Here is a 14,178-nt window from a genome sequence, read left to right as displayed (position 1 = left end):
GCTCAGTGTGATCCCGTTACAGAGCACATCATTTACTTCTCATTCTCTGTGTGAATCTGTCAGTCTCCAATATGTTCACTGTTACTCTTCACAGAAAATCTCTGATCTCGCTGCTAAGGGAGAGCGGGCGGACAGTTCTAAACTCCTCCTGAGCCTGGTGATGGAGAAAGGCTCCCGCGCCCGGAGGGTGATGTGGGAAACCTTTGTGAAAATGCGGATTGGTGTTCCAAAGTTGGACAAAATACTGAAAGAAATTCAGCAACATGGTGAGATAATATCACAGATGAATTTAATTTTGGATTCAAAACCTTACATAATAATTTTACATCTTTGAATTGCTCAAATTGCTTAAACCCATACAGGTTGTGTTCCTGTCCATCAACCCGTACCGAAGATTCCCAGTGAGCTGAAAGGTAAGTGAAGAAACCGCTTTTTCCACCAATTGCTGATATTGTGCAGGGCCATTTCGTTGTGGAGCCACGGGGATTTCACCAGGCAAGCATTGGCACCGTGACACAGTGCAAATGGGGAATGTTTGCTGAAGGGAGAGTTTTCACAGGACATTATGCGGAATAACGCAGAGAGTTGGGGAGTTTGCTAAAACGGATAACACCTCTTTGGTCCTGCAATGACAGACCCCTCCACTGGAGTCAAAGAGAAGTGAATGATCTGGAGGAGTGAAAATCAGAGAACCTTCCGTTATTTCACTGCTCAAGGTGAAATCATTTCCCTGCAGCCACCCAACCGCCGAAACAGCCCTCATACGAAATCATTTTTCAAAATTCCCTCATATTTTTAGATTTGCGAGTCCATTGACGTTCTCGTCACTGAATATCAATGACATTATCAGTTTAATGAGAAAAGCAGGTAGCACCCTAACTAGCCCTGTTCAACCCTAAACAGCACATAAACCCCACTCTGTTCACATCTGCAATCCCTGCTTCAGTTATCCAGTTTAACTCCCAGATCAATAATCCTGGGAAGTACATCAAGAGACGGGGTTAGTGATGGTGAGATTGGGGCAAAGTCATCAGCTCAGTGCACAGAAGCTGAAATCCATGTGTGCCGATTTGTGTGATGGACGTTGTGAAAGGGTAAGGGGTGGGAATTAGGACAGAGAAACTGAGGGTTGTGAAAAGGAATGAAAATATCTATAAATAATATTGCAATTCATTAAATTGTGACCATCTGGATGGGAGGCTTACTACATCCATAAGCACGTACTGTCTATGAAAATGTATCCCGGGGCAGTGCATGGGCTCAAGAGATTATAAGGCTTCATAATCGCACACTGAGCTGGATCACGCAACTGCACATTTAAGAGAGGAGAGCGCGAAGGAAAGAATTATTGCAGCCCAAGTTTTATCCGATTATTCTCTTGAACAGTAACGTAAGGGATCTGAGTTGGGATTCACGGTAAGGAATCATGGTTATGTACCATGGTTCAGCTGCTCTCATTTCCAAGAACAAATTCCAAAGATGTTAATTTTCATATGAGATCAGAGATAGGTGAAACAGGAAATTTACAAACTCCTCACGTCTCTCTCACTTCTGTCAATGTTTTTCCAGTCCATATTCAGACTACGGAGACCCCCAGTTTCCCTGCACCATGGATTTGGTAAATCTCTACAAACATGCAAACTTCTTCTTCACTGTTGGTCATGTTGTTTAGGGAACAGACACAGCACTGAAATTCCCACACCCATTTCTGAATAGGAAACGGATTCTCTCCCCGATTATTGTAGAACATCATTTCCACTGCTGTCACGTTCTCTGAAGCAGCTATTTCACCAATCAATGTTTTCCTACACTCACTATTTCATCCGAATACATTGGACGAACAGCTCACATACTCCCAGCAGGGTCCCGACACACAGTGAAACCTACACAACCCGGAGAGGATACTGACACATTGTGAGACCCACACACGTCCAACAGGGTCCTGAGACAGGGTCCTGAGACAGGGTGATACCCCACACAGCTCTGGAAGGGTCCTGACACACTGTGAGATGCCACACACCCCCGGCAGGGTCCTGGCATATTGTGAGACCGCACACAGCCCTGGCAGGGTCCTGACACACAGTGAGACCCGAGCAGCTGTTATTGGGCAAATACCCATCAGGTATGTGGGGTTGATTAAATATCGGCTGATCAGAATTTGGGACCGGCGTGTTCCAAATGGGATTAAAGTCAACGACCGTAGCGCCTGTGTGTCTTGACGGGAGATGCTGTAAATGTAGTCCGAAAAGGAAAGGTAAGGTTTCTGATGCTGAAATGAGACACTGAGTTGTGGAGAATGAAGAGGCGTGTCAAACAATCTATCGGGATATAGATCAGTTGCAGGTGCGAATGGGGAAATAGCAGATGGAGTTTAATCCGGATAAGTGTGAGTTGTTGCAATTCCTGAGATCAAACATATGGGGGAGGTATAGAGTAAAGGTCACGACCCTTACAGCATTCATATCTAGAGGGATATTGATGTCCATGTCCACAGCTCTCTGAATGTGAATCTTTATGTCGCAGCTGTATAAAACTCCGGTTTGTCAGCACTTGGAGAATTGGTGCAATCAGTCCCCCATTGCAGGAAAGGTGTGAAAGTCTTAGTGGGTGCTGAAAGAGATGTGCTACATAAACTTTAAATAGTGGGTAGGCAAACTTGGATTCCTTCATCTGAAGTGTGAAGGGTGGAAGAGAGACCATATATTGGGTTATAAAATTGACAGGTGAAGATAGTCAGAGTGTTTCCGGTGCAGATATATCAGATAATGGAGGTTATCGATTTGGGGTGAGATGGGGAAAGCATGTACAGTACATTTTCTTTTACACAGAGTAGCGTGTGCCTGCAACATGCCGTCAGGGTTGGTGATGCAGACAAATGTTAGCGATTTCGACAGGCAAAGTAACATTGAGAGAATGGTGGAATAAGGAACAACGAAGAGGTGGGATGAGTTTAATCTGTCATCATCCTGTCACAAATATTGTGGGCCGAAGGTTCTGTGTTCTATGCAGGTCCTGTGACAGCTGAAATCCCGTAATACCTGCTACTGAAATTCCTCGGTCTCTGCTCTCTTCTTCACCTCCCGACCTGTAATCAGCATGGTTATCAAACTTGTATTCAAAGTCATAGACCAGTAGCATCTCCTCTTTCTCCCCTTTCCACAGACGTTGTCTGACCTGTACTCACATCAACACTCGCGTCCTTTTATGCTGTGCTGCAGAGGGCAGGCCAACATGCTGCATAACTGTGGTGGACTGGAAGGGTCTACAACGGGTAGTCAAAACTGCCCAACGTATCACCAGCTCCCCCAGACTACCTTCCAACAGGGACGTATATACAGAAAGGCTCCGGAAAATGGCCAGCAGCATCAGAAAGGATTCCCCCTATCCTGCCTATGGGCTGTTTGCCCCTCTCTCATGAGGGAGGATGTGACGTAGCATCCACAGCAGGACCACCGGACTTTACTCAGTTACTTTCCTCAAGCAGGAAGACTGATCAACACTTCCAATGACTAAGCCACCCTTCCACAACTAACAACACAACACCACCAGCAGCACGGTTTAAAAATTTTCTGTCAGAACCACCTGAGGTCAGAGTGACTCGTGTATCGTATGTATTTATACTCATTGTGTTATCATTGCTTTCCTTATCTGAGTTTTTGTGCTACATCAGATCCGGAAAAACAATAATTTCATTCTCCTTTACACTTGTGTATCTTGAATCTTAAATCTGTTCAGTGTTTACAGCACATATTCTTTAAGAGACACGAGACTGCAGATCTGCCGTCTCAAACCATTTTCTGGAGGAATTCAGTGAGCTGAGCAGCATCTGTGATGATTGGGGCGGGGGGGGGGGGATTGTCTGCGTTTTGTGTCTCAATGCGGACTGTCTCAATCTTCTGAACAAGATATTCACATTTTCTCCCCGAACCAAACACGACAGTGCACATTCTGATCAAAGAAGCTACTTTATTTTATTTTGAATCAGTGAGGGTGGTAGAGGAAGCCGCCCTGTACATTTGACAGAATGCCCGCTACCCTTTTCTCGATCTCCATAGCCAGATCAACACTGGACTTTCAAAGTTCTTTCACAGAAACAATGATAGCTCTGGCAGTAGTGGGAGGGTGTCCAGTACGGTACAGTCGGGGGTCAGTAAACTACCAAGAAAATACTCGCCTTCACAGCACAATTAATGTGGAAATGTGATTATCTAGATGGCGCATGTCTGTCCAGACTGAAGTCTGTTCATCAAATTTACTTTGCTGTACAAAAATCCATTGATAAATTCAATTAATGTAATAACTTTGAGCTAACTCTTGTGTACTTACATACTGAGTTCTGAGTTGAGGCATCTAACAGTTTGTCCACTGTCTGTTCCCATGGAAGATGTTCAACAGAAACACAAGGAGACTCTGCGGGCACAAACTGAAACACTGAGAGTGAACACGATCCTGATGAGGGAGAAGGTGAAGGTTTTCCAGCTGGTTGATCGATACGCTGAGCTCACGGTCATTTCTACTGTTCGAGATCGGAGACTGGTGGAACATGAGCTGCTGGCAAGAGGAAGAGACCACGATGAGTGGAGAGAAAAGCATCTCTGCAGAGAGCTGGAAAAAATACGGACGGATCATTTGTTTCAGAGCAGCTTTTCCCGGACTAAATCCAAATCTGGGAATTCAGCAGCAGTGGCCGGAGTCCCGGGGATCGGGAAAACAACAATGGTTCAAAAGATTGTTTATGACTGGGCCACAGGGAAAATATACCAACAATTCCAGTTTGTCTTCAGTTTCAAATTCCGGGATTTAAACTCCATTAACTGCAGGATAAACCTGAGGGAACTGATTCTAGATCAATATCCTTACTTTGAGAATTGCCTGAGAGAGGTCTGGGAGAACCCAAAGGGATTACTATTTATATTCGATGGTTTGGATGAATTCAAACACAGAATCGATTTTGCTGACAGTCGGAGAGATACAGAACCCAAGCACCAGTGCTCAGATCCAGAGTGGTGGTGTGAAGTGTCTGACATTGTGTACAGTTTAATCCAGCAGAAGCTGCTCCCAGGGTGTTCAGTGCTGGTGACCACCCGTCCCACTGCGCTACATTTAATGGAAAAGGCGAAGATCACTATCTGGGCTGAAATCCTGGGATTTGATGCTGAGGAGCGAAAGGAATATTTTATCAGGTATTTCAAAGATCAGAAGGTGGCAGCAGTTGTTTTCAAACACGTTGAGGAGAACGAAATCCTGTACACCATGAGCTACAACCCCTCCTACTGCTGGATCCTCGCTCTGGCACTGGGCCCCTTCTTCACACAAAGAGTCAGGGACCCACAGCGAGTTCCCAAGACCATCACCCAACTGTATTCCTACTATATTTACAACATCCTGAAAAACCACGGCCGTGAGATTGAGAACCCCTGTGATGTGTTTCTCAGGGTTGGTCAGATGGCCTTCAGAGGAGTGTCCGAGAAGAAGATTGTGTTTGCAGATGGAGATTTGATCAACTACAATCTGCAACCTTCCCAGTTCCTGTCCGGGTTCCTGATGGAGCTTTTGGAGAGAGAGGATTGTGCCCGGAGCGTGGTGTACACATTCCCACATCTCACCATCCAAGAGTTTGTAGCTGCAGTCGCACAATTCCTGACTCTAAATACCGGGGATATCCTAAAATTCCTCACTGAAGCCCACAGCACAAAAGATGGGCGATTTGAGGTATTTCTCCGCTTTGTTGCTGGTCTCTCCTCCCCAATGACAGCTCGGGGCCTGGAGGAGTTTCTGGGTCCATTTCATCATGAAACAACCTGCCGGGTGATTGACTGGGTGAAGGAGGAGGTTAGACGCCAGATTGAAAACGCAGAGAGTCAAGATGGTAAAAGGAGCCTCCTGAACACATTGCACTACCTGTTTGAGTCTCAGAATCCTGGACTGGCTCAGGCCGCTCTGGGATCTGTGGAAACACTTTCATTCAGTGGAATGACACTGACCCCGATTGACTGCGCGGTCCTGTCTCATGTCATCGGACTCTGTGACACAATAAAACACCTCGACCTGTTTCGCTGCCGCATTCACTGTGAAGGAATCCAGCGGCTGGGACCCGGGCTGCACAAGTGCCGGGATTTAAGGTAACTTGATTTATCTCTCACTCTGAGCTGTGAAACTGTTGCATTGTGTTGTTTCAATGTAAAGGGATTTGGGTGAAACTGCAGTCAATCAGATTGTGAAGAATTGTGACAAATACCCTGGGGATTGTTCACTAATTCCCCAAGGACAGGAGTGTTCTGTGATACCTTGTGAAGGGATGTTGGAAATTTCATCAGATCAGTGAACAACGGCCATCACTTTAATGGTAGTAAACCATTGGAACGGCTGTGTTTCTCACTGCCTGTGACGGCCATTGACAATATTCCTTCTCATTGTTACTGATACCCAGGCCGACACTGACTGCAGCAGCTGGGTCAGTTGACTGCCCCATGAGAGGGAGAGGAAACGTCTCTGTGTGTCGGTACTCCCTCCATGTGTCACTATCACTGCCATCCCAGCCCACATATTATTATGTCCGTTGCAGGTTATAGACTCCAATTAAGAACTACCGCTCGCATAAGTTCTACTTTCGCATCCCTCCCTCTTGTGGGATCTCTCTTCCCTATCTCCTTCTTCCTATCGGATCTCTCCTCCCCATCTCCCTTCCTCCTGCGGGATCTCTCTTCCCCATCCCCCCTCCTCCAGTCGGATCTCTCTTCCCCATCCCCCTTCCTCCTGTGGGATTTCTTTTCCCCATCCCACTTCCTCCTGTGGGAACAAGAGGAATTCTGCAGATGCTGGAAATTCAAGCAACACACATCAAAGTTGCCGGTGAACACAGCAGACCAGGCAGCATCTCTAGGAAGAGGTACAGTCGAGGTGTCAGGCCAAGACTCTTCTCTCTTCCCCATCCCCCTTCCTCCTGTGGGAATTTAACCCTTCAACCTTACCCTTTCCGACCCTCTCACATCAGGAACACTTTTCTAACCATTGGGGAATGGGACAGAATATGTGGAGTTTACAGGGTCACACCGACAGACTAAATTACTGACATTCACTGAATACCCTGGAGCTGAGCAGTGAGGGACATTGACAGTGATGGGAACTCCGATCAGCGATTTACTGAAGGGTTTAATGTTTCCTGAAATATCCAAGTGAGAGAAATTCCCTCAGGCCCGCGGTTTGAATCACTTTGTTCATCAATTTTCCTGTTTGTCTTTAGACTTGCGGGGAATAAACTGGGAGATTCAGGAGTGAAACTGGTGTCTGCGGCTCTGAGGAACCCGGAGTGTAAAATACAGGAACTAGTGTAAGTACCAGACTGTGGGAGATTGTGTTTACAGTCACTGGGTGTCTGACACTGAACATTAATGTGATCAGTAATTGTGTTACTGATTAACACTGGAGATTTGTACCGTCTCCTGTCTCTCTGTGTCCTTCACCCTCACTCTCTCTCATCTCCAGGCTGATCAATGTCGGGCTCACAGATTCCGGAGTCGATGATCTCGTCTCCGCTCTCAGTGTAAACCGATCACTGACGTTGCTGGACCTCGCATTAAACTCGCTGACAGACCGATCTGTCCCCGCTCTCCGCCGCCTCATACTGACCCTCCCGAGTCTGAAGTGGATCGGGTGAGTGTTTGTGTTAATGTTCAATGTGATAAAATATCAGCGGATCCGCGGGTTTTTTGGTGATATTTGTCTGTGTGTGTTGTTGAAACATTAACCCCAGTCCCCCGTTACTGACAATGTTGTTGTAATCTATTTATTTCATCTTTAATCTCCCATCTGTTTCAGGCTGGTGGAGAATCAGTTCAGTCGGACCGGGGAGAAGGAACTGAGATCTCTGCAGGAACCCAGACCCGGACTGACAATTAAATTGCGATCATCTGAATTGTGAACATCCACCCCTCCCACCCCGTGAGATGAGGATATTTTGGCCTATTTCTCTCCCTCCCCTTTAACTCACAGCTTCTCCTTTCATGGCCGCGCTCCAGGTTTAATTCCCAACGGTTATAACACAAACAGACCCCAACATCTGCAGAGCACTCTCTGACATAATGGATGAACTGAAGGAAATATATATTAGGCAGGAAATGATGCTGGATAGACTGTTAGGCCTGAAGGCTGATAAGTCCCCAGGACCTGATGGTCTGCATCCCAGGGTACTTAAATAGCTGGTTTTAGAATTCGTGGACGCATTGGTAATCCAATGTTCTATAGATTCATGATCAGTTCGGTGAATTGGAGGGTGGCTAATGTTGTCCCACTTATCAAGGAAGGAGTGACAGAGAAAACAGGGAATTATAGACTGGTTAGCCTGTTGTCAGTGGTGGGAAAGATGCTGGAGTCAATTATAAAAGATGAAATTACGACATATTTGGATAGCAGTAACAGGATAGGTCTGAGTCAGCATGGATTTATGAAGGGGAAATCGGTCTTGACTAATCTTCTGGAAATTTTGAGGATGTAACTATAAAATGGACAAGGGAGAGCCAATGGATGTAGTGTACCTGGACTTTCAGAAAGCATTTGATGAAGTCCCACATGGGAGATTAGTGGGTAAAATTAGGCCACATGGTATTGGGAGCAGAGTACTGACATGGATTGAAAATTTGTTGGCTGACAGGAAACAAAGAGTAGCGATTAACGGGTCCCTTTCGGAATGACAGGGGGTAACCAGTGGGGTACCGCAGGGTTCAGTGCTGGGACCGCAGCTGTTCACAATACTGTATACATTAATGGTTTAGAGGAAGAGATTAAAAGTAACAGTAGCAAACTTGTGCAGATGACACAAATCTGGGTGGCACTGTGAAATAGGCGGGAGGAGAAGATGGAAGTGCTCCGCGCGTGCGCAGGTCTCCGGTGAAAAATTATGTCGTATCTGTTAAACAGGGGCCGTGGACAATTCTGATTTGATGGAGAATGGACGTGAAAACACAGAAGAACATCTGGAAAAAATTTCTGAAACGCCCGTCCGCTGTTGTCGTTACTGTGTGGTCGGGAATCTTTCAGAGGTTAGGCCTCAAAATCCCCGGCCTTGCCTGGTTTTGGCGACCGAGAAGGAGGTCTAATCGTTCGTGCAGAAATGGTGCTCAGTACTTGGTGTCGGAGAGCTGATCAGAGCTCAAAGTTTTCGGATGACTCAGAGTCAGATTGTGGTCGGCATGACAGGGAGAGTTTTTCTTCCTTCTCCCGTCTGCGTGAGATGTGGGACATTTAAGAAACTTTGAACTTTACTGTGCTCACGGACTTCTTCATCAATTTATGGTATTGTTACACGGTTTGTAACTATATGTTATAATTATATGGTTTTGGCAGTTTTTTAAGCCTTGGTTTGTCTCTTGTCTTGTGATAACACACCGGAGGAAATAATGTATCATTTCGTAATGCATGCATTACTAAATGACAATAAAGGAAGACTACGTGTATTCATAATCTAAATGTGAGGAGGATGTTATGAGAATGCAGGGTGACTTGGACAGGCTGGGTGAGTGGGCGGATGCATGGCAGATGCAGTTTAATGTGGATAAATGTGAAGTTATCCACTTTGGTGGTAAGGAACAGGAAGGCAGATTATTATCTAAATGGAGTCAAGTTAGGAAAAGGGGAAGCACAACGAGATCTATGTGTTCTTGTACATCAGACACTGAAAGCAAGCATGCAGGTACAGCAGGCAGTGAAGAAAGCTAATGGCAGACTGGCCTTCATAACAAGCGACATTGAGTATAGGAGCAAAGAGGTTCTTCTGCAGCTCGACAGGGCCCCGGTGAGACCACACCTGGAGTATTGTGTGCAGTTTTGGTCTCCAAATTTGAGGAAGGACATTCTTGCTATTGAGGGAGTGCAGCGTAGGTTCACAAGGTTAATTCCCGGGATGGCGGGACTGTCATATGTTGAACGATTGGAGCGATTAGGCTTGTATACTATGGAATTTAGAAGGATGAGAGGGGACCTTATTGAAACATATAAGATTATTAAGGGATTGGACACGCTGGAGGCAGGAAGCATGTTCCCGCTGATGGATGGGTCCAGAACCAGAGGCCACAGTTTAAGAATTAGGGGTAGGCCATTTAGAACGGAGTTCAGGAAACACTTTTTCACCTAGGGAGTGATGGATATGTGGAATGTTCTGCCCCAGGAGGCAGTGGAGGCCAAGTCTCTGGATGCTCTCAAGAAAGAGATTGATAGAGCTCTTAAAGATAGCGGAATCAAAGTTTATGAGGATACGGAAGGAACTGGATACTGATTGTGGATGATCAGCCATGATCACAGTGAATGGCGGTGCTGGCTCGAAGGGCTGAATGGCCTACTCCTGCACCTATTGTCTATTGTCTATTGATACTTTATGTCTCATCAAAGATCCCACTGATTTTACCAAGCTACTACGGATACAATCAAGTACATTGTTATTAAAAACAACTGTAATATATACACCACCCTGTAAACTTTGGTCATGTCGAATTCTTCTCAATCACTGAAAAAGAGCCAAGATCACAGACTTTTCCTGACAGGACAACTTACACGGTGCAGATGTCTCTCTGTTAAACCTTCTCTTGGTCTCTCACCTACCCACTCGGTGACTTTGAGAGTGGAATGTTTGTTGGTGCCAGGCGGTGCAGTCTGAATATCGCAGGAACTGCTGAACTCCGGGGGTTGTCACGTCCAACAGTCTCAGTTTGCGGAGAATAGTGCGGGGGAAAAATCAGGTAGTGGCAGTTCTGAGAGCAAAAGCGTCTTGTTAATGAGAGAGATCGGTGGAGAAAGGCGGAGCTGATTCAATCTGCCAGGAAAACGACAGTAACTCAAATAATCACGCTGCTACTGCACTGTGCCGAGAGGCATCACTGGACACGTAACATGTCCAATATTGAACCGGACGGGCTACGGCAGTAGAAGACCACGGATATACAATCAGTGGCCATATTATTGGGTACAGGAGGAGCACAACACAGTGCACATAGACATGTGTCATCAACAGCCAATGAGATTTAATTCAGAAAGTTTTATTTTAAATATCACTGACAGATACTTGGTATCTTTACTAAAATAGCACATTCATTCAGGCAGATCCGCAAAGACACATAATGTTAAAGACAATAAAGAAATGTTACTAACACTGGAGATTTTGCCGTGACAAGGGGGCGTATTAACACACCACCGTCAGAGAGTCCAGTTCCATCCCCACAACATCACTCGCCTTACGAATGAGTTTGTTGATTTTGTTGGTGTCTGCTACCCTCAGCCTGTTCATATGATTTATGATTTTTCTTTTCTCATTCTTGAGAGAACCCTGGTGCAGTGCCTGCCCCCATATATTGCCTTAACTGGTCCTCTGTAGTTCGAAGTTTAATTATTAAACAAGTCAGGTCGAAGAGTATCGGAAATTACAAAACAATATCTGATACAATGTTATGTCTTACACAATATCCAGTAGAACGCATTTCTCCATGTTCACCCAGCAGACGAATCAGCTGCTTTGCTCCTTGTAGTTTCGCAATGAACATAATGGGTCCCAGGGAGTAGTTCTCTTGGCTCTTTATTCCTATTCTTCCTTCTCTGTTTTTAACTGTGATTGAACCATTATATCCCCATGGGGATCGACTGGCGATAAAGCACATGGAATGCGCTGACTCCGCAGTTCATTCCGAGAGGCTGCTCGCATCATTAGAGGGAAAGTTCACTTCAAGTGGAACATGCGGACAGTGGATTTCGGTGTGGAAAAGATATTGTACGTGATCATCGCCGTCACTGGAGTTCCTGGTGAGTGAGCGCAGCACTTCCAGTTGTGTGAAACTTTGTCTGAGTTTGTAACGGCAACAAATAAAAAACAGAATAATTAAACAACAACAACGCAAGTACTTCTGGTTCCGATTTAAAGAAAGAGAACGCCACAAATTACCAGTAATGGTCGGGAATGAAGGTGCCGATGAAAACCAGGAATAAATGGGGAAAGTACATTCATTAAACTGCTGGAGTGGGTAAAGTGAAAGCAGTTAGATCGCCGGGAGCTGGATAAAACGTACCTCGAGTGCGTAATGCTGTCGTGTGCACGTTGTACGAGATGTTTGTCATCTTCGAAAGTCTCAGAAGTTTTAATTAGCAAAACATTTCAAATATATCAAGTGTTGGTGAACACAGCGTACTTAAAGAAACTGTCAAGGGCAAACTGAACTGTCTAGTCCACCCGCAATAACAGGAACGATTCTCCAATCCCCTGTAAAGTATGAAATAATAAGTATTATCTCGGATAAATTCCCCCGTGGAAAAGACAGAGATGTACGAGTTTGCGTTGAGCAATCGTTGTCAGACAAAAAATACAAATATTGGCAATAAATTATTCCATTTTTAGGGTATATGTGTGGTGCCGCACAGAATGGAACCCCGTCTGTCATGATATGATATCGATTATGTCGATTAGGTCGGGACCAGGCGTTTTAATTTCTTCTGGTGTTCCCGGTGAAGTGAAATTCGGCGATGTGGAGGATTATAAGGATGGGTTTTATTGTTCCCGCAAGGTGAAATTAGTTGATGTCAGAACTATGAGGACGGGTTTTATTTATTTGGCGTTCCCGGCGAGGTGAAATTGGGCGTTCTGGGAAATTATGAGGACGGGATATTTTTTTTTCTGGCATTCCCGGCGATGTGAAATTGGGCGATGTGGAGAATTACGTGGACGTTTGTTTTTTCTGACGTTCTGGGCGAATTGAAATTGGGCGATGTGGGGAATTATGAGGGCAGGTTTTGTTTTTCCCGGCGAGGTGAAATTACATGATGTGGAGAATTATGAGGACGCCAGGATGATCCAGTGCAATTTAATGAATCTCGATGTGTGCGAAAATTCATGGCAATTAAAAAAAGTGGATAAATGTAATGTGTAGGGAAAATTAAAAGCGAAGTGCTACCAAAATAACGATTTGCATAATATTTAGGAAATTCCTCGCGTGCCAATTCTCCGCTCACCTGTAACACTGTTCACTGTTCACGTGTAAATAGGGCAACCAGTTAGATTCAGAGATGGTCAGTTGATATTCTCAGCAAGTAACTTTTATCCCACTGTCGGAGTAATGTTTTCCTACTCCATCTTCGCCTCGATATTATGAGGCAAAAATTAGTGTATCGCGTGCAACTTCCGCTCCTTGCTTAAGAAGTACCTACTCTCAATAGAGGAATGTTCACCATCTTGGCCTCTGACGTGGCGGGACTGTGACGGGGATTGGATTCAGTGGACTGGACACCTTGTCACGAAGCAGCTTCATTCAAACAATGACCTGAGCATTCATTCACACTGAACAAGATAAAAGCTTTGCAAATATTGCAGATAATCTCCAGTTGAGTCCACATGGTTGGTACAACATTGTGGGCCGAGGGGCCTGTAATGCGCTGCAGATTTCTATGATTATATGATTCACAGTCTGGGTGCAGGGAATATGTATCCTGCACTGTGCAGTCGAGGCCTCTGAGGCAAAATTTCAGAAGAATAAATACACTGCTCACGACGGATATCAGACGAAACTCCTTAATGCTCGTGATTGGTGAATCATTGGATTCCGATAGCTGTGAATCTGAGATTAACAATAACTCAACCTTACCCTTGATGGATAGTGGAGGGCGATTAAGTTGGGGTGCCTGATTGCGAATCATAATGTTTATGTCATTCCGTTCTCTTTCTCCAGTGAATTTAGTGACGATTGTCATTCTGTACCCGGGAACGTGCGGCCTCTCCTTCTGCACCACACGGTACCTGGTGACCATGGCAGCGGCGGATCTACTGGTCATTATTACTGAGGTCATTTTGTATTAACTCAATTATCATTATTTTCCCGTTTGTTTCCTGAACGTCACCTCTGTATGCACTGTTCTCCGTGTCCTGTCCCGCGTTGCCGTGAACTGTTCCGTCTGGTTCACCGTCACTTTCACCTTCTATCGGTTTGTTGCCATTTGCTGTCAGAAACTGAAAACAAAGTACTGCAGAGGAGAGCGGCGGCCGTGGTTCTAGCGCCATCTAGCGTTCCGTTCTGTCCACTCCACTTCACTCACGGGCCCAGAGAGATCTTTAATAATGTACCATGATTCTGCTATCCGACGCCAAGTTACTTCACTGAACCGGCGTGGGTGGCGTATGACTGGTTTGACATCATTTTAACTCCGTTCCTC

General features: G+C 45.4%; 1 protein-coding gene across 6 annotated transcripts in view; it reads left to right on the top strand.

The window, feature by feature from the left end:
- Positions 1 to 10,458, top strand: part of LOC140208234 (NACHT, LRR and PYD domains-containing protein 3-like) — a 48,465-nt gene extending 38,007 nt beyond the window's left edge. For 5 of the 6 annotated variants that reach the window (XM_072276750.1, XM_072276753.1, XM_072276754.1 and 2 more), the window contains 6 exons: positions 95 to 266; positions 363 to 413; positions 4,385 to 6,122; positions 7,244 to 7,330; positions 7,486 to 7,653; positions 7,819 to 10,458. In XM_072276750.1, coding sequence (XP_072132851.1) covers positions 95 to 266; positions 363 to 413; positions 4,385 to 6,122; positions 7,244 to 7,330; positions 7,486 to 7,653; positions 7,819 to 7,921 — 2,319 coding nt within the window. In that variant the 3' untranslated portion in view covers positions 7,922 to 10,458. The remainder of the gene's footprint in view (positions 1 to 94; positions 267 to 362; positions 414 to 4,384; positions 6,123 to 7,243; positions 7,331 to 7,485; positions 7,654 to 7,818) is intronic. The other variant, XM_072276751.1, reaches the window with a different exon arrangement.
- Positions 10,459 to 14,178: the final 3,720 nt, after the last annotated feature.

This window comes from Mobula birostris, chromosome 13 (genome assembly GCF_030028105.1).
Source record: "Mobula birostris isolate sMobBir1 chromosome 13, sMobBir1.hap1, whole genome shotgun sequence".
Lineage (NCBI taxonomy): Eukaryota > Metazoa > Chordata > Chondrichthyes > Myliobatiformes > Myliobatidae > Mobula > Mobula birostris.
This window is presented reverse-complemented; position numbering and strand designations above follow the sequence as displayed.